The sequence below is a fragment of the Chroicocephalus ridibundus genome, chromosome Z, assembly GCF_963924245.1.
Source record: "Chroicocephalus ridibundus chromosome Z, bChrRid1.1, whole genome shotgun sequence".
Lineage (NCBI taxonomy): Eukaryota > Metazoa > Chordata > Aves > Charadriiformes > Laridae > Chroicocephalus > Chroicocephalus ridibundus.
In genome coordinates this window covers 77,518,054-77,540,796 of record NC_086316.1, presented here as the reverse complement: position 1 = coordinate 77,540,796, position 22,743 = coordinate 77,518,054, and the positions used below count along the sequence as shown (strand labels likewise).

Below are 22,743 nucleotides of genomic sequence, written 5' to 3'. Positions count from 1 at the left end.
CATCCTATAGCATTTATGCCTGGCAGTGATGCATACTCCCTTGCCTACGATTCTTCCCACAGATAGTAGAGAATAAATTGCAATTAGATTTTCGTAATTGTAGATAATTAACTCAAAATGAGCTGTTAATTATAAAAAAATCCTATGTTTTTCAGTTCTTGATTATATTATTTATTTTACTTCTAAACTCCAATATCTCACTTCAGCAAGGTAGTATTTTAAAGGACTTTCACCATTTCCTTTAAAATACCAGAATACTTTTAAGTTAAGTTTTGCTTATTCGAAGACTGAAATCAAGTTTCATGCTGCGAGATTTGTTAGAGGAGCTCTCCTGTAAGAACTGGAAGTCAGAGAGGACTGGTTTTCCATTAGGGTTCTGATAGCGTTTGCTCTAAAAAGAGCAGGTCAATTAAAAAACAAATAGCATCAACAACAAAAAAAAAACCACAAACAAAAAAACCCAAAATAATAAACCACGAGACTGTTAAAAAAAAGGATATGTTCCTACCATCTCTCCCTCCTTTCTAAGCTTTAGCCACCGACTTGCGCACTCTCTCTCGATACTGAAGAAAACAACACTTCCATATTCCAATGCATAAAACAGACAAATGGACTTGTCTTCTGTAGCCTCTTTCAGCCTTACATTAGAGTAAATTATTTAGGGAGCATTCATCTGTTAACCTTTGAGAAACTGAAGATGGCATATAGGAAGAAAAACTTCCAAGTGTTTTGCTGCCAAACTTTGGAACCAGCTGGCATGGCAACTTGAGACTGCACGAACACATATTAACTTTGAAAAATTACAGTAAATTAAACCAGGGGAATGAAGAGAGGGTGCGGAACCTTTTGAAATCTGGAACTCTCATTTTGTTAACGGCACAGGTTTTCCTCATTTTCCTGCTAGGCTATGTAGATTTTTGCAGGTTTTTGGTAAGCTGTTGCCAAGAAGCCCTACAGATGTTCTAGGTTACATTTTTCCTCGGAGGGGCTTAATGCTACTGCATCTTAAACATATCATGACTTTTTATCTCTTTTGTTACAGTGATCACACTTTGATCACTTCAGTCTGTGTGAAAACCAAACAAAAAAGCATCAGAATACAACAACGATATGCCAGTAACTCACAGCAGCCAAACACCTGGTTAAGCAGTGAAGTATTCCAAGGAAACTAACAACTCCTGTTGTTCTGGAGAAAAGTATTTTCCCTTTTCAGTGAAGACTTATCTCAATAAAATAAAATAAAATCAGTATCGCTTAATGTTAAAAAAATAAGAAAAAATAAAGCGTTGGACCCTTAGTTTACAAATAAATCAACAGTTCTTCCAATATTCTCATAGTGGAGAGAAAAGCCTATTATTTTAAAGACTTATCTTGTCACTACAAAAGGGCCCATTTGAAGGACGGCTGCTCGTCTTGTCCACCAGAGAGGCAATACTTTGGTCAAAAGAACATCTTTAGCTAAAGCACAGAACAAGACGCTGTTACTTTTTGAGAAAGGGAGAGAAACCTTGTCGAATCCACAGTTTTTATTTGTTGCTTTTCTAGTAAGCCTGAATCTTCTTCCAGTGGTAACAGGAAATGTGACAGGGTAGGACAGAAAGAAAGCACAATAAGGTATTGATTAGTTTTAAATGGCATGCAAAATTGAAATAAAGAGCTAAATATTGGCATCACTCTACTTACAGATATTTCAGTGGTAGTTTGCTCTGATTGCACTGAAGCAGAGTTGCAACACAGTATTGTTTAAAAAATAAGTAACTGTCACCAATTGTAAAACATCATTTCTATCTGGGAGCTAAAGGATAACGTATATTTTACATCAGGTCTGAATCAAGACTAAAGAGATGTTCTGATCCTACTTAAAATAAAAAACAGCACCTAGGACAAAGAACAAAAGGTAAGATTTTGTGAAAACTCCATTTTGCACTGGACTAGTTTCGTGTCCTTAAGAGATGACACACAAAACCTGAGACCTCTACAGGAAGTCAACCCTAAACCTTGAGTAATAGGTCAGCTTAACTATTGAGTTGACTCAAGATGCAGCAGCCAATGAATTTTACCTTTCCTGAAGAAAAAAGCTCTTAATCCGAAACAAACACATGAACAAATACACTTGGCAGCCAACAGCACACTGTCAAGAAGATATACCGACACTGTGAAGTACTCAGAAGTGAAGAGAGAAATTACCTTAGCCCCATGCTGTTGCTGTTCATCATCAGAGCTAGTTCTCCAGGTTCTTCATCAATGGGCACATCTTGTGAAACCGGTACATGGCCTCTAAACCTGAAAAAGCAGAGTTAGGTGGTTTTGCAGCTGGTCAAATCATCACACCAGGAACTCACCACAAAAAGGTGAGATGTGTGTCTACAAACAGGGCACTTAATCACGTTAAATGCAGAAGTTTCATGACTGTTTTCACACTTTCAAATATACTTTTGTATTGGAAGGCTGACTTATGTCCAATGCCTTTGCTTCTAAGGGTTTCCATTGGGAAAAAGATGAGAAAAATTTCAGTTACTGATTTGCAAGGACCTGCTCCCTTAAGAAAACGGTCACAGTGCTCAAAGGCATCGTGTATAAACTGCATAAAATGCAGAATTTGTTTCAGACGGTTGTGTGTCCTGAAATTATGGGCCTGGAGATGATGCTCCATTTTTAATATACTACACCACCTTTTTCTTTCTCTCCAATGAAGATAGGAAAGTCAACAATAGAGGTACTTCTCCCTTTTTATTTGAATAAAATTCCTGTTTCCAGGATTTACCCATATTTGTCTCTCTGGTGTGGCTGGCATCAGGAGTCACTGAACTGCCCCCTTCTCTGCACACACACCATTATTGACAGCCAAGCAATTGCTTCACATAGAGAGAAACTGCAAACTGAATGCTCACTTGATGCTTAGTAGGGAAACGTGGGAAAATAAAATACAGTTATGATGCAGCGTGGCCAAAAAAAGGACCAATTCATACTTTCGCTAAAAGAGCTGAAGAGTTAATAGCCAATAATTACAAATGGTCAGACCTTTTACTTGTCATTCAATGACAAACTTTCAGCATCTCAGAATGGACCTTAACCAGCAGTCCACCTATGCAATAAGGACAGACAAAAATAAACACTATCTGGAAATGGATTTTTGTTGTATTGTTTTTTTAAACCATCATGATGTTAAGAGATGAACTATGTTAGAGCCTCCTGACAATGAAGTAAGGGTATCTGAGCTTAGCTAAACAAATTTTTATTGTTTGTAGTAGATAAAATTACCCTATTATCAAGAGCAAAAGTGAATTATATACCCAGAACTGAAACAGAATTGTGATGCCCAAGAGATTTACCTGTAAATTTCAAAAATTTAATCCTGAAGAGACTGAATATTTTTTAAGAGCAAGCACGCTATATTCTAGTTGCTTTTCGTAGAGAGAATATGGCAAATGTGCTTTCACCTCCACCTCTGAGAAGAGATCATGAAAATACTAAGTCCTCAGATTAATCATATATGATTTTCTTTCACAGAATTCTTTTGGGTAACTAGAGCCATGTAAACCATGAAGGTTTTTCTAGAAAAAAAAAGGCTAAAATAGGCATAATGGCTTTATTATTATAAAATATAATAATATATATTTATTATATTGGCTATATATGTATTGGCATATATATATTATATGGCTTAAAAAGCACATCATTATAGATATATTAAAGGTCAACTTTTTTCTGGGCTTATCATGGCTCAAATGCTGAAAAATATCCATTAGAAACAAAAACACCAAAAAACTCGGTGTGTATGTCCTTCATATTCTACTTGTTTTTCATTAGAGGAGGGATGCATGCATAGAATTAAGGTATTTGATGATTAAGAATCCATCTGTTCCTACTTAATTCTCACCTGAAGTCATAATCCTTTGTTTGTGACCTCAGTCATTTTCAACACACACAATTGTGATTGCCTTCAAGGCAGGCATTTTTAAAGCCACATAAACACATTATTTTCAATGTAAACCACAATCCAAGACAACAAACAAAAGAGCACCTAAATTATGGTGTTCTCTTTCAGAGTTTGAAAAGTAACCAGGGGGCTGGGATTAAGAAGAGAAAGTGATACATTCCTCCATGGTGGTTATAATACATGAATGTAGGAAGTGGGTCACGTAATGTGGACTCTCACGGGATGCTGTCAGCAATTGCCATATTAAAAAAAGTATTGAAATGAGCATCCTTGTGAAACCCTCCTATTGCTTCTTCTAAAAGACTGCTACATTTTCCCCCATTGCTTTCCTTTACTAATGTTGAAATTATAGTACTCAACTGAGTTACGCTGGCTAACTCAACATGCTTTAACTTGCCCCCTTTCACTGTTCCTCTCTACTCTGCCAACATGATACCAATAAACCAGTTTCTCCCTCTTTCCCAGAGATCCCATTTACATTGTCAGGAAGGTATTACCTAACCTTCTGCAAGAAGCTTACAGGCCTTCCAAGCCGCATCCCATATTTCTATGGTTATTGCCTTTTCCTTCTTCTAGTTTTAAGCGTGCATTGGGCCTTGGTCTTGGCATTCTCCCTTCTGTAAACATCATTGGAAAGAAAATGACCATGCTACACGAGCTCCCTTCCTTTTCCATATATATATGTGTGTGTGTGTATATATATATAAAAAAGATATTTCATATATATAAAATGATATCCATCTTTTCTGTAAAACACACTTCTTCCATTCCCTACCTAGGAAGGTGCAATACTTCAAAACTGACTTCTCCAAGGAAAGAAGGGAGAATGCTGCATCTATGTCATCCATGCTCACACTTCTCTCTTACCAAATCTCTGTATTCCTTCAAGTGCCTGCACTGATCAACCCCTCCTTTTCTTCTACTGCTCCTCTTTTCCTACCTGCTCTTGTAGCACTGCTTTTCTGGTGCCTTTCTTTCTACCACATACTGTTTTCCTCTGCTGCTTTCCACAGCCGTCATGCTGTTTCCCAACAGTATATGCTAATATACTAAAAAGTTTCCTCTTCTCTAAATCACTGAGAGAGTGAATTTGTGCCACAGGTCTTGCCCATCTTGTTTTATCAGTTCCATTCTCCCACTTTAATTAATGCTTTTTATCCCACTTTAATGCCCATGTGTTCATTAGATATTTTTTTTAAATTATAAATCACAAAATCACCTGTTATAATCCATACGGGATTGGTGTAGTTGCTGTTGTTTTAGGAGCAGTTTTGCTTCTTGCTTAGCCAATAAATGTTGGAGTCGTTCCTTTTCAATTTCCAGCTCCATTTTCTGCAGAAGGAGCTTCTGCCTTCTTTCTTCATACAACCTTTTAGCCTGCTCTGTTTCCTTAGTCCCCGAGTCCACGCTGTCATTCAGGCCAGAAACTCGAGAGTGCCTAGAGTAATCACAGGTTTTGTGAACTGGCCCAGAGTGTCTTCTAAGCACCTGGCTGAGACGGTGGCTCTCTTGCACGCTCCCCGAGCTCCCTACATGCCTGCAGGCACAATCGTGACTCACTTGCTGAGGGCATGTGCTCTGAAATTCATTTGCTTTCCGGTCCATCTCCTGAGCCGGTTTTACACAGTGAGGGCTCCTCTGCTTGGCGGGGGAAATCATATTGTTACACTTTCTCTGCAAGTCATTTTCTACTGGATATTCCTTCAGACGCTCCTGGTGGTTGTACTGGACTTCAGTCCCGTAACCGTGGTTATTCCTGCAAGGCTGAGACAATGCAACACGGGCTGGGCTTCCAGCCTTTGATGCTCTACTGTTCTTATAGAAAGTTTGAGGCGCCCCAATACCCAAGTAGGAACCATCGAGCTCCAAAGATGGCTGTCGGCATGATCGCTTCTTACTGGATACCTGCAATAAGAGAAACAATTTCCTGTGAATTACCAAAATTTTTCTTTTCTTCTTAATTTCCCTTGGTAAATGTGTTTTCTCAGAAACAGACTTGCTGCATCATGCTGATGGACATACAGCCAAACCCGAGACAATGTTTATCAGAAGACAGACCCAAATCTGCTTTCAAATCTACATTCCATTCCATCTATACAAGTATAATAAATGTAAAACTACTGCCTGCAGGATCCTCAGCGTAAAATGAGTCGCTTCAGAGTATCAAGTAGTTGTGAGCATCTAGGGTTACATAAAATCAACTTGAAGAGTGGCAAAAAACATTAAATGTTAATGTTTGAAAATGTTTAATTTTGAATACCAAGCCAAAATATCCATTCAGCCACTATAAATACTCTTTGATTGGCCATTACACAGCAGGAGATTTGATGTAAAACATTTCACCTTGCACTGAATGGGATATTACTTACCACTGGAAATTTGATGAGAGTTTTTGAAATATCTTTACAGAAACACAGATAAAAACCAACTACTTTCTGTAAAAAATGGTTGTACATCAAAAGCTGTCATTTAAATACAAAACATGTTTAAATTCAGCTATAAACGTAAGTGATTTTTCAATTAAGCTGGGCAAGTGATTATACTCTGATAAAACTCTGAAGAAAGCAAGCAACTGTAATTCACATTTGTCAACCTAGTGCAAGCAAATTCTAGTGGTTTTGTTATACTCGTGGATATTATGCAACAGACGCCAAAATCCTACTTACATCCTGGAGTTATCTCTGCACTATGGTTCACCTAAGCAGTTAAGCATTTTAGATTTTATGCACATCAGAACAGCAGTGAATCCGGCACTCGCACTTCTTTTGCTAGACCCGTGCATTAATTCCAATAGCATACTGAATTTAAACTCCTCCAGCCTTTGGGACCTTTCACAAAGTTCTAATTTTTTTTAATTACAGAAGCCAGGTTTGTTAAAGATAACAAAACTACTGCAGTGAAAGTGGTTTAGCAGGGAAATTTGGTATCCACTGATGGAAAGAAAAGTATTATTTGCACTCTGGCAATGCTTGTAATAAATAGGTATTTTCCACACAAAGTGGATGACAGTCAGCAAGCCCCAAAACACTAATACTTAGGAATGCAAGCAAGCGTCCAGCAATGATTAGAAGAGAGATGTAATCCAAATCTATGCAGTGTTTATATGTATAATTTAAATTCTTTTTTATAAATAAACAAAATACCAAATACACTCTGCTGCCCTTCAAGACAACCAATTACAAGTTGCTTGTAGACTTCACAGAATGTAAATTAGCATGGATTAGCACCTGAATGCTGATATTTTATTATTTCCAGTTTTGTGGATACAAATATATCCTCTCTGCCATGTGATTGAAAGCCAAGGATGTAATGTTTTGCCCCAAAGGGCCCAATGAGTTGGAGGCATTTGCATTAATGTCAGTGCTAAATGTCTGAGGAAAGTCTGGTGCTTGGACTGGGTGAAAAGTGCAGGACATTAAAATATTTTAAAGTCAGAGGGCCTGGCAGGGCAACTGAGCAGAAATGCAACATGCTGCCAAAAAGACAGAGTTTTGTTATTATTTGTAGCATGCCATCCTTGTCTGCAATATTTTCTAGCCAAATAAAGCCTACAAAGCCCTTTTAATCTAAATTAGATAACAGATAAAGGGATGACTAGCAACAGGAAGAAATATTACAGAAGGAGGAAATAAGAGAATCCAGTGGTTACACTCTGTCTCTCATTTCCCACCTTACCTGCTTCTGGTGAGGAAGCATTTAGGGCACCAGTGAAAAAGGCTTTCACGGTGGCCAGTTTCCCAGCGCCCTAGGGCAGCAGAAGGTGGCAGAGCTGAAGGCATTCTTAGAGGATCCTATCAGAGCTGGCAGCTCAGGGTGGTCTACAAAAAGCACACACCTACCCTTCTGCTGCCCATAAACAGAAGTAAAAGTGAACAACAAAAAAAAAAGACTCAAAAGATGAAATAACTGAGAATTTCTTTATTTTAGCAGTTTGTTTTATTGGCTGAAGAAACAAAAGAATGTTAAGAAATCGAAGCACACAAATGAAGATGGTTCAAAATAATCATCAGGAGCAGGTTTAAGAATAAAGGCCCACATCGCAAATTAACTTCATGGCTGTGACTCTATTAAGAGTCCCTGAAGGCCCTAAAAGAGAGGTACCAGTTAGCATTTGTTGACCTTGGCCACCATTAAATCTGCCCTGATGGTCTCAGAAATGGCATTGACATTTAAAGACTTCATAACAAGGCAGAGAAACTTTAATGTTATTTCACACTTACAATATGTTTGCAGGGGGAAAATTCTCATTAATGTCATTGAATGTGAGTGGGGTTTTTTATTGCTTCAGAAGAAGGAGGTCACGTTAGGCAGAAGACTGAGTTCCAACACACCTTTGACGGCTACTCAGTACTTTGCAGGGTCTAACCCCAAAGAAAAATTAATTATTGGGAGTCAGAAGTTAGTCAACAACAACTTTTTTAGCAATTTGTGTTTTTCTGTTAATTCTTTAATTGAAAACTACAGCTGGATTGTAGAGGCTGCAGGGAAAATGAACTGACATTTACACTTATGAGGGATCAGATGAGACCAGAGCATGCCACGACAGTTCTGTAAGATGCAGACCAGGTAAAGGGGAAAAGTGGAAAAAATAAATAAATACGAAGACCCACCTACTACCACGAATCCGAAGATGCACAAGCATAACGAACTGGGTAATTTTACAAGATGAGTTTAAGAAAGATATTGCCTATGGGACACATGGAAACCATGACGGACCATGATGGAACAGCTGTGCTTTCCCCTCCATGGAGCTCTTCCACGCTTGCTGTTTGGTATTTAAAGATACAACTTCCTTTAACTGAGGCTTAAACAAACAAACAAACTCAGACTGCTCCTTGCAACATATGGAGTTAATAAGACTTGATCAGATGTGAAACTCTTGCATGGAAACACACAGATACTAAAAAAAAGTTCAAATAATCTTTAGAAGGGTTTAAAGAAGAAGACATGGGGGGAGCTCTACAAAATCTTTACCGCAATCACAGTAATTTTTGCTCAGGGATTCAGAGCAGAGCTTAAACAAACATCCAGTCCTTAAAACTTCCTAGAAACAGACAAACAGCACACCAGTTTTATGCACGCAGCATCATGATCTCTGCAAATTTTTCTTAACTGCAACTTGTGTGCTCTGCAGTGTTAACTCATGGCACTGGCAGAGACCCGTTTACAGAATGACTCCACCACACAGGGCTTTGTATCACATGGGATGAACTAGTAATGTGTCAGATCTTACAATCTCAATGCAGGCAAGGATCTGAGACATTTCACTGGGAGCTCCAAATGTACAAAATGTTTAAGAAATAGCCCAAAATCATCGTGCAAGTTCCTGCATGTGGGTTGGGGCAATCCCAAGCACAGATACAGGCTGGGCGGCGAACTGATTGAGAGGAGCCCTGAGGAGAAGGACTTCGGGATGTTGGTTGATGAGAAGCTCAACATGAGCCAGCAATGCACGCTTGCAGCCCAGAAACCCAACCACATCCTGGGCTGCATCAAAAGCAGCGTGGCCAGCAGGGCGAGGGAGGTGATTCTGTCTTTCGGCTATGCTCTAGTGAGACCCCACCTGGAGTACTGCATCCAGCTCTGGGGTCCTCAGCACAAGAAGGACATGGAACTGTTTGAACAGGTCCAGCAGAGGGCCACAAAGATGATCAGAGGGCTGGAGCACCTCTGCTATGAGGACAGGCTGAGAGAGTTGGGGTTGTTCAGCCTGGAGAAGAGAAGGCTCCGGGGAGACCTTATAGCGGCCTTCCGGTACCTAAAGGGTGCCTACAGGAAAGATGGTGAGGGACTCTATATCAGGGAGTGTAGTAATAAGATGAGGGGTAATGGTTTTAAACCAAAAGATGGGAGATTTAGACTAGATAATCAGGAAGAAATTCTTTACTGTGAGGGTGGTGAGACACTGGCCCAGGTTGCCCAGGGAAGCTGTGGATGCCCCATCCCTGGAGGTGTTCAAGGCCAGGCTGGATGGGGCTTTGAGCAGCCTGGGCTAGTGGGAGGTGTCCCTGCCAATGACAGGATGTTGGGACTAGATGATCTTTAAGGTCCCTTCCAACTCAAACCATTCTATGATTACCTCAAGAAGTATTGCACTCTAAGGACAAAAGCTAGGGTCCTAGCAAATACAGTGTTGTTACGGTGAACAGCAAAATTCATACAGATGTTAAGAGCATTAGAGTTTACCCTATAGCACCTGGGTTTGTAGTGTGTAGTTGAAATATATTTGAATACAGAAAAAAAGACAAGGAACTAAAACTGTTCTCATTGTATCTTGAAAACATTTCCCTAACCTGGATTTTCAGCTCTGGGGTTTCTTTTGGTGTGGTAGTAACAGATGGAGAAACATGCAGGTCCAGAAATAGTCCATTGCGCTGATTTGAGTGTGGACCCTGGAGGAAGCCAAAAAGAATGAACAGAAGCAACAACCAGAGGAGAAATACAGCGATTTAAAGTTGAAGCAAAAATTTCTAAATGGACAAATGAGAGGCTACCATAGACAGGGAACCTTAAAGAGCACCAAGGGCACGTATTAGTGACCTAGCTGATACACTAGCTAAGATACACATCCTAAATCTGGAACTCAGTCACCACTATGCGTTGCTGACGTATGGGTCTCATCTGAATAAAGCTTGCCTTTGGGTTTGCAGGTCTATCGACAGCATAAGCACTTGCTCTTGTCAGTAGAATGAGGAGAATATATTATAAATAAGCTCAGGAAGGATATCGGGGCAACAGGAATGCTGTTTTAAGAACAATTATTTCAAATGATAGCACTATTTGAAGTGCATTACTAGTGATTAAGGAGCTATTCCTTCCAAGAGATGGTAAGAATTTATCATGGAGAATGTAAAAACGTAAAGATTTTAAAGTAAATTAGCAGGATCTACTGAAGTCTATCAACTTTTTTTTTTCTTTAAATCATATAACCCTTTATTAAAATCTCTACCATAAGTAACCCAGTATCAGTCATTACAATGTGCCCACATAATAGTTCAGCAACTGTCTCTGTCAGTACCTAAGATAAATACAGTAGATAACTGGGAAGATAAGCTGACCATTTTTTCAAGCAAGAAATAAAGCACCATTTTCTGTAGAAATTATGTATAGCTATGATTGCTATATTCCACCAAATAAAACAAGTGGTCTCAAATCAAAGAAACTATGTGAATGACAGTCACAAGCCTGTATTTTTCCTGTAAAAATCTCCTGAATGCAATATACCGAACAGGTGTAGCAAAAAAAGAGAAAATAATAAAACAGGATCACATCACAAAAAAGTGAATCTATAGCTGCTAGCTGACAGCAGAGGAACACCTCCTATGTTTGTGTTGCCTTCAATTTTTTTTCTCCTCTTTGTTAAGAGGGTTTGAGCTGGGATGCCAGGTGCACAAAAAAACCTGCATTCAAAGTGGCATGTGAGCATTTGCTGGCACTCAGCTTTAAGTGTATATTTTGCATGCATAAACATGCCACCCTTCTTCTCCAGCTACACAAATATTGTAGATAATCTTTAACAAATGCTTCTATTTCAGATCAGCAAACTGGTTTTACACTGGCTGATAAGGCAGTTAATAATACAGTGCTCCAAGAAAACTGAAGCGAGGAGCCTGTATGTTGAGTCTTGGAAGTAACTGTAAGCAGAATGCCTATTAAGCCCAAACAGTACCTACATATGGCAATGCAATACCTGACCACTAAAAATTAAGCAAACATGTTTGCTTTCTGAAACAAAACTGTATCGTTCCTGTTTGCACTATAGAAAAATGCCACTATACTAATCTTGACAGCACCAGGTCTAACTATTAACATTCAATGTGCTGCCAACATTATAAAAACGAAAAACCACAATCTTCTGACTTCAATTTTTTACTTCTGCCCTTTATTTTACTGAAGAATCAGTAGTTCAAGACCTAGATAAATATTTCAAAAACTATACTATTTGTGAGCAGAGCAGGTCACTACCATTTCCCAGTGCATTTGGAGTTCATGTGAAATAAGGGCAGAAGAGTGATGAGCTGCATTTTTAACATGGGCATACACAGAATAGTTGTCTAGCTGATAGAGAATGCGTAATGCAACATCTGCACGGTACGCCTTGCCAAAGCCCATCCCAAATAAATGTAGTGCATTCTCCCTAGTGCAATTAACTCTCGTACTCTGGCAGGTTTTGCTAGAAGATCATCAAGGTAGATTACCTTCCAGCATATGAACTAAATACTTACAGGTGTTATATCATCAGTTATTACTTACAAACTTCTGCATTTAACAAGACATCCAGGCAAATGAATGATCTAATTTATGAATTATTTATAAGAATTTCACAGCATGCTCCTGGCGTCATCCATGGCCTTTTCCAGGTCATATGACACCAATTAGAGCTGAATTTTAAATTATTCAATAACCTGAACTCTCTTGTCATTTAACATATAGATATCAATGCAGTAAACAAGTTAAGTCTAATGGGCCCTGGAGGTTTGCGTTCCTCCGCCCATCAGCAGCAGAGGCTGTATGCTACCACTGGAATAGAAAATAATAGAATGCAGCAGTCAAAAACATTTGCAAGGTTTTAATAAGTTATTTTGGCTCCCTTAGGGATTTTAGTATAACTTACAAGCACTGAATCTAAAGCATATTAAAGTCCTTAGCTATGTGCTTTTAAAACAAAATTAGGACATAGCAAAAGAGCAAGTCTGACACTAACCCTAATTTAGGCCCTTAATTTGAAATGTAGTGGAAATTATGGAGTAAGCAAGATTTACTATGCACAACTCATTACCTTCAGGCTCTCCTACAGTATAGCCAAAAATAGCCCCTCTCCCAACACATATACACCTGTCTGTAAAGATAAGGCGACACACAGGGAAATGGAAATGTTAATTTAACAGCTATCATTTGACAGGTATGCCTCGCAATCCTTAGCAATTGGGTGCAGAAGGGACCTCCAGCATTCCTCTCTCCTAACAGCACCAGAGCAACCTGCTCTAGAATTCCATCTGGATTTTGGTATCAGCTTTAAGACGTACAACATCAGAGGAGCAGTTTATGGACCTTTGTGGCACATTATAAAAAAAAGAGAGGGAATCTAACAGCCAGCACATTATAAAAAAACAAAAGAGAGGGAATCTAACAGCCACCGAAGCACAGATGAAATAAAAGACATCTTAAAATCTTCGTCTTCCATGATGACTACCAAGAAGAAGAAGAAGATATCAACAGCAACGGTACCTGAGATGAACAGCACAACCAGATACCTGATTCTGCCTCTATGTAGCATGCAAGAAACGCACAGCAAGCATGTCACATCCTGGCTCCAAATCAGTTGCCCTCTGACATATCACAAACCTGTGAGCATGTCTTCACAACTGAAGGGAGGCATACAGACCCCCTATCCAGTGCTGATGTAGCCTAAGAAGTCCAAGACATATGCCGGAAAACTTCTGAGACTGGGGGCAGCTCAGTACAAGCCTAACGCGTGCCCAGCACCAGCTGACTTATATTTATAATGTCCTCGCCTCAACTTTCTGCATGCTGCTGTAATAAACCCCGGACCCACTCCCACAGATGGTGGCTTGCACACCCCTATCTTGGAGGACTCAGTGACCCCACTCCACCGCACACAAGTTTCTTTTGCACTCTCACTGTTTTGAAAGGATTAAAAAAATTTCCTGAGCTCTGTCCAACAGCAAGAGGAAGAGATGGAAAGTGAGATGTTTGATTTATCCTTTTAAACACTAGCAGCAAGTTCTCTAGCTACTGCTGTCAAGATGAATTCCAAAAGAAACAAAAATGTTGAGAAAACATCACACCAAATAAGTAAAAACACACCTATCCAAAACGTCTAGCCACATTAGGAAGAATAAGGATTTAGACAAAAAAACCCCACAACATTGGATTTTCTGCCCCCCAACCTTATCACAGGATGGGGCTGCAAGAGAGCATTTTTTTTTTTAACTTTATTTTAAACTTTTAAAGAAAAATAGCAGAGAAGGGGAAAAAAAAGACAACTGCCTAATCTCACAGCACACATTTTAAGAACATACAAAAATAGCTGTAAGGGATTTTATTTTGGTTACCAGCCAGATTTAGTTTCATTCCTACACTGGGCAGCATTTGATTATTTCACATTAAGGGTAGTAACATGTTGGATGATAAGAGGGAAGTTCATATTGGTTTTCATTAAAGAGTAATATCCACCACGTATTTGGTCCTTCAAGGTAACTTTTTCAAAGTTATTTTAAAAAGCAAACAGTTTTCCACTTGGAATCACAAGTTTAGCATATCAGGGACTACATATGTTCCCAGCTACTGCCAGTCTCTTCAGAATTCAATCAACATCTCCTCCAAAGTCATGCTTTCATAGCTCTAGACACAAGACAAAAGGGCAAATATACCCTGACCCTTCTAAATAGCCCTGATTACTGTGATCAAACAGAAGCCAGATACTTATGTGGATAAGAACGTGTAGAGTTTGACGTGTGAAGATTACTGCAGGAGCAGACATTGAATCAGCATTTGCCAACATGTACCTCACCATGACAGCCAATATCACCTTTCCCCTGTATTTACAGTAGGGATAACTCTAGTACCCATTGGCCAGCGATGAATTTTAAGTAACAGCCACTGTTCACTCAGAAAGACTACCAGAAAGTTTTATTTCCTTCAGAGGTAAGTGACCCCTGCAAAGTTCCTGGGGTACGGATGTAGGCTTTGAAATAGCTTTGCTTTACAAACAAAGAAAAGAAATGGACAATATCTAAGAATTAAAAGCATGTTCAGAAGTAGGGACAGTGTTTGGGGGAAAAACAACCAGAAAGTTATTTAAATAACACAGAAATCCCACAAACGCAAAAGCAGAAAATCTTTTGACTTTAAAAGTGGAGAGGTGTGCCCAAGTGAGTGCATTCTGTCAGGAGTGTCCTTGCACTAAGAGCCAGCCAGCATTTAGATTCTGCTAATGATCCCATCTCTGGGAAATAATTCATAAAAAGTAAACAGTAATTTTCATGTGCCTGCCCTTTTGATCTTACATTTGTAGGGAGTATCCTGAGGCTAGCTGTGGGCGCCCTTGTGGCTCTGCCTGATTGACCTCTAATCTGCCCCTCAAGTAACGATCATGCCAAGGAACGACAACAAGAGTTGCATGTAAGCAGACGTTTCAATGCAATCCCATTAAAGACAGGCTGACTCACTTCTATCTTGTCAAAGAAGTTTCACTTAAGAAATAAAAGCTTTATAGAAAGACCCTTTTATTTTGTAATTATGCTGTTCCTCAGAGCAAAGACTGGAACAAGACCAACGCACCAGCATCTGACTGGTACATAGCTTTACATTAACTAGCCAAATACTAGTGCAAGACAGAACAACAGGCAGCCCCACGATTATGCGTTAAATAGTCTTGGTAGCAAAAAATTAAGAAAATCCTCTAGAAGAATCAGGTTAGAACCATGGTACTTGACACCTCCACATTTCGGAGAAGTATATATACCATTTATTAGAAAGCAGTTGTCTAAAGACTTAGACACTGACTGCTCATGGCCTCATCAGCTTTGAGATTACAGCTTGCATGTGATCACCAACTCTCACCAACCCATAGTAAACACAAGATGCTATATATGTGGTAACCTACATCTCTGTCACTAGGAGTGAAGCCAAGAGATAAAATATCCAGTCCAGAGCAGTTAACATGCTGAAACTTGCTGTCATGCCAAGGTGACTAAATTACCAGGAACAACTTCTTTAAACAGGGGAATAAGGAAACTACAAATTAATCTGCTAGAGTCCACAGAAATGGGACCACAGACTATTTCTATTTCAGAGTAATACCGAAAAAGCATGCATACTCCCAAAGTACTGAAGGGTACAATGCAACATATAGTTGGATCAACTGGTAGGTAGGTAGCATTGGAGTTACTACCAAGGTGCTTGAAATGGTGAGTCTTCTCTGAATGGTGGCAGAACTCCATCACAGGCAGATACTACATTCATATAATGCTTCCAGTTCCTGCTTCAGTCTTTCCGCAGTTACTTCATATACCTGTTTAATGAGACTTTTTTCAGATTCCCTTGCATTAGCAAGCATTCCATTTCTTACCAAAAGTCAGTATCTTAGTCTACAGTTACATAGGAAGTCCGTGGAAGCATAAACAGCACTCCACAAATGGAAGGGATGTGAACATTTTTGACTAAGAACAAACATAGCTGGAAGTTTTGTGCAAAACACAACAACCCTTGGAGGAGTTCCGCCTAAGCAGATTCACAGCATGGTATCTCATAATGTTACCTATCTGACAGCCTGCGCATTGGACGGGTGTCCCCTGAGCAACAGAGGCAAGCTATCTCACTTGAGTCTGGAAGGCTCAGGTCCCTGACCATAAAAATTCAAGGTCCTCTTGGCACACAGGCTGTGATTTCAGCGAGAAAGGAGAAGTTTTCTATTTTGCAGACTTGCAGTATCTCAAACAGGTACAAACCTTATGAAGAACGACTGAGGGAGCTGGGGTTGTTTAGCCTGGAGAAGAGGAGGCTGAGGGGAGACCTCATCACCCTCTACAACTACCTGAAAGGAGGCTGTAGAGAGATGGGGGCTGACCTCTTCTCCCTGGTGACAAGTGATAGGATGAGAGGAAACGGGTTCAAGGTATGTCAGGGGAGGTTTAGATTAGATATTAGGAAACATTTTTTCACTGAAAGGGTTATTAAACATTGGAATAGGCTGCCCAGGGAGGTGGTGGATTCACCATCCCTGGAGGTGTTTAAAAAAAGGGTAGATGGGGCACTTAGGGACATGGTTTAGAAGTGGCTTTTGTCAGGGTAGGTTAAAGGTTGGACTTGATGATCTTAAAGGTCCCTTCCAACCTCAGCGATTCTATGATTCGATGATTCTATAAATTAACTCATGAAAGATTGCAGTAAAAGTGCAATCAAGTAATAGGAGCAGGCATGGAACAAATAGCAATCTCTCATTCCCTTGGGATAAGCCAGCTGTTACTTTTTGAAGCTCACCACGAAGATGCTGACTTCAGAATACTCTCACCACACTTGAAATGCCACCAAGGATGTCTCAGCAGACCTTCCATCTATGGCTGAGATTCCTTAAGAGCTGAGGTCATTCTGCAGTGGGTTTAGTACTGTTGACGGTAACAACAGCTGACAAAGAAATGACCTCTGATATATCAAGCTATGAAGGTCAACCTCCTCTTGACCCATGGAAATGATCTTTTACAGTCCTGCTTGACACCATAAAGTATAACAATGGTATCACAGCTATTATTTGCATAAAATGGTCCTAGATATGGTGTGGAGGAGTTTGACAGCCCATCCTGATGGTTCTCAGCTGAAGAATATTGATATAAAGGCTCTTCTACAGTTACCATAGGCCATTAGGTTGTCTGAATGGACATCCATCACTACCAGCTTGTGTGAAGGAGAACATTAAGTTAAAAGGGCATGACCAAGCATAAATTGAAAGGCCCTCCACTACTCCAGGACAGCAGTGACCTTGTGAGACAATCGCCTTCACTCTGAGACAATGCAGTCTGGACAGACAAATCAAGTAAAACCCACCCACTGGTTTATTAAAGTGAGTTTAGTTTAGAAAAGCTCACAAGTGTCAGCATTTGAAATAGCCTGAAAGGAAATCCTTGCACAAAGCCAGGCCTTTGTCATAAGCACACAAAAACATGCAAAATAACTAAATATGTGTTTATAGTCTTACCTCAATAGCTACCAAAACACAATGCCTTGCTTACACGCTGAAGGACAGGGGACATGGAGGGACAGTTTCCAACTATGAACCCCTACAGTACAGTTTCTCCAAGTTAGAATGAAGAATGTAGACCTTCCTTTCAACAGAGAACTGTTATTCTATTGTGCTGTGCCAGTCTAAGAGGACTGGCTCTACAGCTATGAGCAAGCCTCACATACCTCTTTTGTGCTCTTTCCAACCAGTACCCTAACAGCTGTGCATTTAAAAAAAAATAAATCTGTTCCCTACTTGATAGCAATTAATGTAGCAGATATGACATCCAAAATCTGACATTAATTATTCTCAAGTAGGGAACCAATTTTTGAAGGGATTTTTTTTTCCAGGGAAAACTGTAGAAGTTTATATTTTTATATTTCACCTTTGCTTTGGTTTATCATTCCCTAATTTGTAAAGTCGATCTATATGATAAGTCTGCACAAATGTAGAAAGCAGAAACAGCCCATGATGCAGAAAGCAGAGACGGGCACAGATGCCAAAAGGTATGAATTTTTGAAGTTCTGACAAAATTCTAATGCAGAGTGGAAGGTTCCTCTATCTGGGTTCCCAGGACACTTCTTTGGAAAGAGTTAGTTAATAAACGTATTCCGAGTACCAGGCTTAAGCCTTCCTTATTCCATCTGAAAGAGCTGCACTTCAGCTCTCCTTCTTAAACTCTGGATTCAACAAAGAATAGTAACGCTTTGAGGCTGAAAATCTCTAAAACCACTCAGTGCCAACTTTAACAGAAGCAGAATTAGGTCAACAGTAAAATTCACTCCCTCCAGGAACAGAGTTGAACCATCCAGTTGAGCACAGAAGAAATTCTTACTACCACATATTTCCATATCTGTGAAGTCCCTTGGGATTTGTAAATAGTAAATAAATAAATAAATAAAATTATTTCCAAATATTGTTGTAGAGCAGGAAGCTCTATCCTACTGGAGAAGTAAAAAGAGAGATTGAGCCTCCCTCGCAGTTACGTATTGAATGAGTGCATGTTTTCAAGTACCACAAACTTGATGGGAGAGAAGATATGAAGTTACGAGTATTCAGAAGAACTGGGGGGGGGAGTAGGGGTGGGGGGTGTGGGGAGAAGAAGGGCCAAGAGTAAAGAAAAGAAGAAAGCCAAATCACATTGGTTCAGTCAGGTATTTAAAATGGGTTTTCTTTAATTAGCCGAACTGTAATACAAATTAAAACTGAATTTCTTGTTCACAGTATATTCATTGGAGGGGAGGGGATGCAGCTGGCTATCTCCAGAGCAGTTCAAGCTAAACCAGACTCAGTTCTGCAGGACTGAACAGAAGCCAGTTTCCATCTTTCTCAAAAGGCCGACAAGCAACTTGGCAGCAGAGAGTCTGACTGCAAGCTCCATCTCAGAAATACTTATGAAGCACGACAAACCTGTGGCGATTGTGACTGAAGTCATTAAAATCACTACAGATTATTTAAAGCTCTCATGCCTGACATTCAGGTCCTTTATTATGCTGTAAATGCCTAGGAAAAGAAGCTGTAGACATAGGGCAGAAATGAGTGCTTTCATACCGCAGCTGATCACTAAGTGACCAGTAAAAGGAGTTTGGTGCCGCACAGCATTTTTGGCATGAAACGTTAAATGGGATTGATTGTAGAATTTCACTTTGTTTTTGAAATCTTTTGCTTTCTGATGACAGAACTGTTGATGATACAAATGCCCAAGCCCAGCTTTCAGTCTGGATAATGACCTGAAGCAAAGTAATCAGATCTCTCGGATCAGGGTCTGTTTCACGATACGAGATAAGATTAATAGTTTCATGCTGATTTGCCATTTCCTAGAGTGGTATTAAATTACAAATTTACAGGAGAGTGGGGAGGAATGTGTACTGTATGAAACTCTCAGAAAAGGGCAAAACCAAGGCACAGTTATCATAAGATAAAACCATAAAACAATCAAAACCCTTGGGGGCCCAGAAGCTCTGTGCAGCCTCTCATGTGTCAGATCATCATAGGGTGCCTGGTTATTTTATGATAAGATTATCTAATGTTAATCTCACCACTAGAATTGCCTGGAATAAAAATGTTACCAACTTTCTAATTTTAATTACTGGGTTCCTGAAGATAACTACTTCGATTCTGTTTTAAAAAAAACCCACTCCCCATGGTTTCTCTGAAGCTGGGAGTACTTCAAATATCAAACTTGTGGATTGGATGGCTTTCAATGTCTTTAGTTCTCTGATTATTAACTCCTCTCTTCCCTCCTATTTTCACCTATTCATCCTGACACAGGACAGTATTCTATGCATACAGGATAATGCAATCTCTGCCACTTCATTTCACAAACTACACCCAAAAATACCAAATACCTCAAAAGAAAACCATAATGCATCTATAAGGAGGCATTCTTGAAATAACGCAGAAGTGGAAAAGTTATTTCCTAACCCAAAGTTGTCAACATAATGACCTTGGCATTAGCCAGCAGAAGGAGCAACCACCACTTTAACAACTTGAACAGCAGAAGCGTACAAGCTGATTCCCTGGATGAGGTTTCTGTTGAGCAATTTCTTTAGAACTCACCACTAACTTACAGAAGAGATAATCTTATGTGTTGGTTACATCAACCAGCGCTGTAACACGCACACCCTCTTTGCACTCTCATACCTGTAAAGCTTTTTCAGCAAATATCTTTCTCCCACTATTCAATGCACAGTAGCAAATGACTGTAGAGCCACACAAGCTATTTATTGTCATAGGGCTCCAACTGCAGACACGAAATTTCAAAAGGAGATATCATGAAAAAACCCTTTAGGGAAACAGTTTTCAGAGGCAGCATGTAGTGGGGTTTCTCAGGAACAAAAAGGACGTGAAACATCTAATAGGAGAGAAAAAAAAACAAACAAACAAAAAACCAACAAGCAGGAAAACTGAGAACTCAGGCAATTTCAAGAACCTCCCATTGTATCACAAAGCAGCTTGATCTAGTCCAAAACCACACTCTCACCAGGGACTTAAGTTAATTCATTGATTGTCCACAGTTTGGGTCTGACTTTCTATTTTTAATCAAACCTTTTTATAATCAAACTAAAGACATCGTGTTACAACATAGGGATACAGAACAAGTCTCTTAGAAGAGTTGTAACATAGTAAAAAACAAATAACTATGTCCTAGTCACACTGTTACTGGATATTATCCTATATTGTCACTTTCCATAGATGAAACTAGAGAATAGAACAGTTGAAGACAATTTAAAGAATAGATTTGTCATGTTACTCACTAGTGCTATACAATTTGCTTATAAATCAGTTATTTTATATATGCATACATAATCTATTGTCTGCATTTCTCTTGTGCTTTTAGCATAAAAATGGTTAGAGAAAAATCTAGATGTCTATTTCTCCTGAGTTCACCAGTTCCTGCTGTTTGTTTCTCACCTGAAGTCATAATCCTGTCTTTGACATCATAATCATTTGCACAGCCACCAATTGAGATGTCACAAACAGAGGATTATGGCCAGGTGGGGAATAAGCAGCAGGAGCAGATGAACTCTTAAGAAACAAAAATCTTGTTTTCATGCAAATGTCCTTCATAATAGAGAACAAAAGAACAAAGGAAGAAAAACACAATGGAGAGAAAATACTAGAAGCCGGATTGTTTCTAAATACATGATCTCCCTGAAGTTTCCTCTGAGGAGTCAGCTGCTGATTAACAACTGCATAAATCACTACAAAAATAAAACAAAACTTGACATCGGATGATTGAACCTCCCCCACCGCCACCACCACACATACACACAGTTTTCTACTTAACATGAAATCAGCAGAAATGCAAGGCACTTTGAGAGAACTTGTAACCTTTAGAGGTATTTATATACATTATGCCTGAATATTCCTGGCAGTAACTAAGCACTGCTATCCTTGTTCTATAGACAAAGACACCGAGGTCAAGGAATACACAGGATCTCCCTGAATCTTAGTCACAATCAGATTGCTCAAGACAAAGAAAATTCAAAGAAATTCAAAGCTGAAGTGGCCCAAATTTTGGAGGAATAGAAAACCCATGGCTCTTGTTACAGTCCTATGGGAGGCTCTTACAGAATGGCTACTCTGGGTTAGCCATTCCAAACAGTTAAGAGAATTATGAACAATTTTTCTATTTAAAAAAATCATTCATAAATTAATCTGTCTGACATTGATTCTGACTATCAATCTGTATGCCAATATGCAGTCACTGAAAAAAAATAAGAAAAATCAAAACTGCAGTCTGCACCCAAAACAACAGAATCTTTATATGTAAGAGAAATCCAATCACCTACACTGATATCACTCACACTATAATGTTGCTGCAAAAAAAAATCTACCAGAAATTCTTCTGGTTCCATTTCTAGTCTCTTCTTTTATTCAGCTTTGGGTGAGAAGTGCTAAATTGTAAATTGGTTAAATTGCCATGTTTTTGGCACTGCTGCTATACCCTTACCAGCAAAAAAAATAATAAAATAAAAAAATAAAAAAAGAAAAATCGGTGTTTCTGTGGAAGTCTAATTAATAAGAAATTCATTTTTGGAACAAGTGAAAAGCCATGGTGCTTCACATACTTGTGTTCTGCCTCACTATTGCCTGTGATGATGCTGAATATATGCCACTAAATGTGACAACATAGATGCCCTACAGCTCAAACAATTCCATCATCTGCCTGTGTTCTAGTTCCCATAAGGTCTTCTGGACATATCTCATACAGATCTTCTCACAGCACAGCACATGTGGCAGCAGTAAAGCAGGGGAGGAACCCTAGCATAAAAATTATGCCCTCAGTCCTCTTATTTTTTCCCTTCTCCAATACATGGTGGTGCAGTATCATGACTATTTCAAGTTTATTTGGATTGTCCAAATAGCCTCCCTGTAAATAAAGGTGCCGTTTGACAAAGCAGTTAATTCAGTAGAAAAAACTTTTTGGCTTTGCCAATAATCACCCTGCATTGTGGAAACGCACCCGCATTTCCTCCAAATCTGAAACAATTACCAGCAGTCATAAACAGCATTCTAGCTTTTAAACACTGACCAGCATGAAAGCAGACTGCTAACA

General features: G+C 39.3%; 1 protein-coding gene across 6 annotated transcripts in view; it reads right to left on the bottom strand.

The window, feature by feature from the left end:
• The window catches only part of KIAA1328 (KIAA1328 ortholog), a 180,661-nt gene that overhangs the window by 58,223 nt on the left and 99,695 nt on the right, over positions 1–22,743 (bottom strand). For 4 of the 6 annotated variants that reach the window (XM_063319394.1, XM_063319390.1, XM_063319392.1 and 1 more), the window contains 3 exons: positions 10,234–10,332; positions 5,160–5,845; positions 2,188–2,283 (listed from right to left, as the gene is read on the bottom strand). In XM_063319394.1, coding sequence (XP_063175464.1) covers positions 2,188–2,283; positions 5,160–5,845; positions 10,234–10,332 — 881 coding nt within the window. The remainder of the gene's footprint in view (positions 1–2,187; positions 2,284–5,159; positions 5,846–10,233; positions 10,333–22,743) is intronic. The other 2 variants (XM_063319391.1, XM_063319395.1) reach the window with 1 other exon arrangement.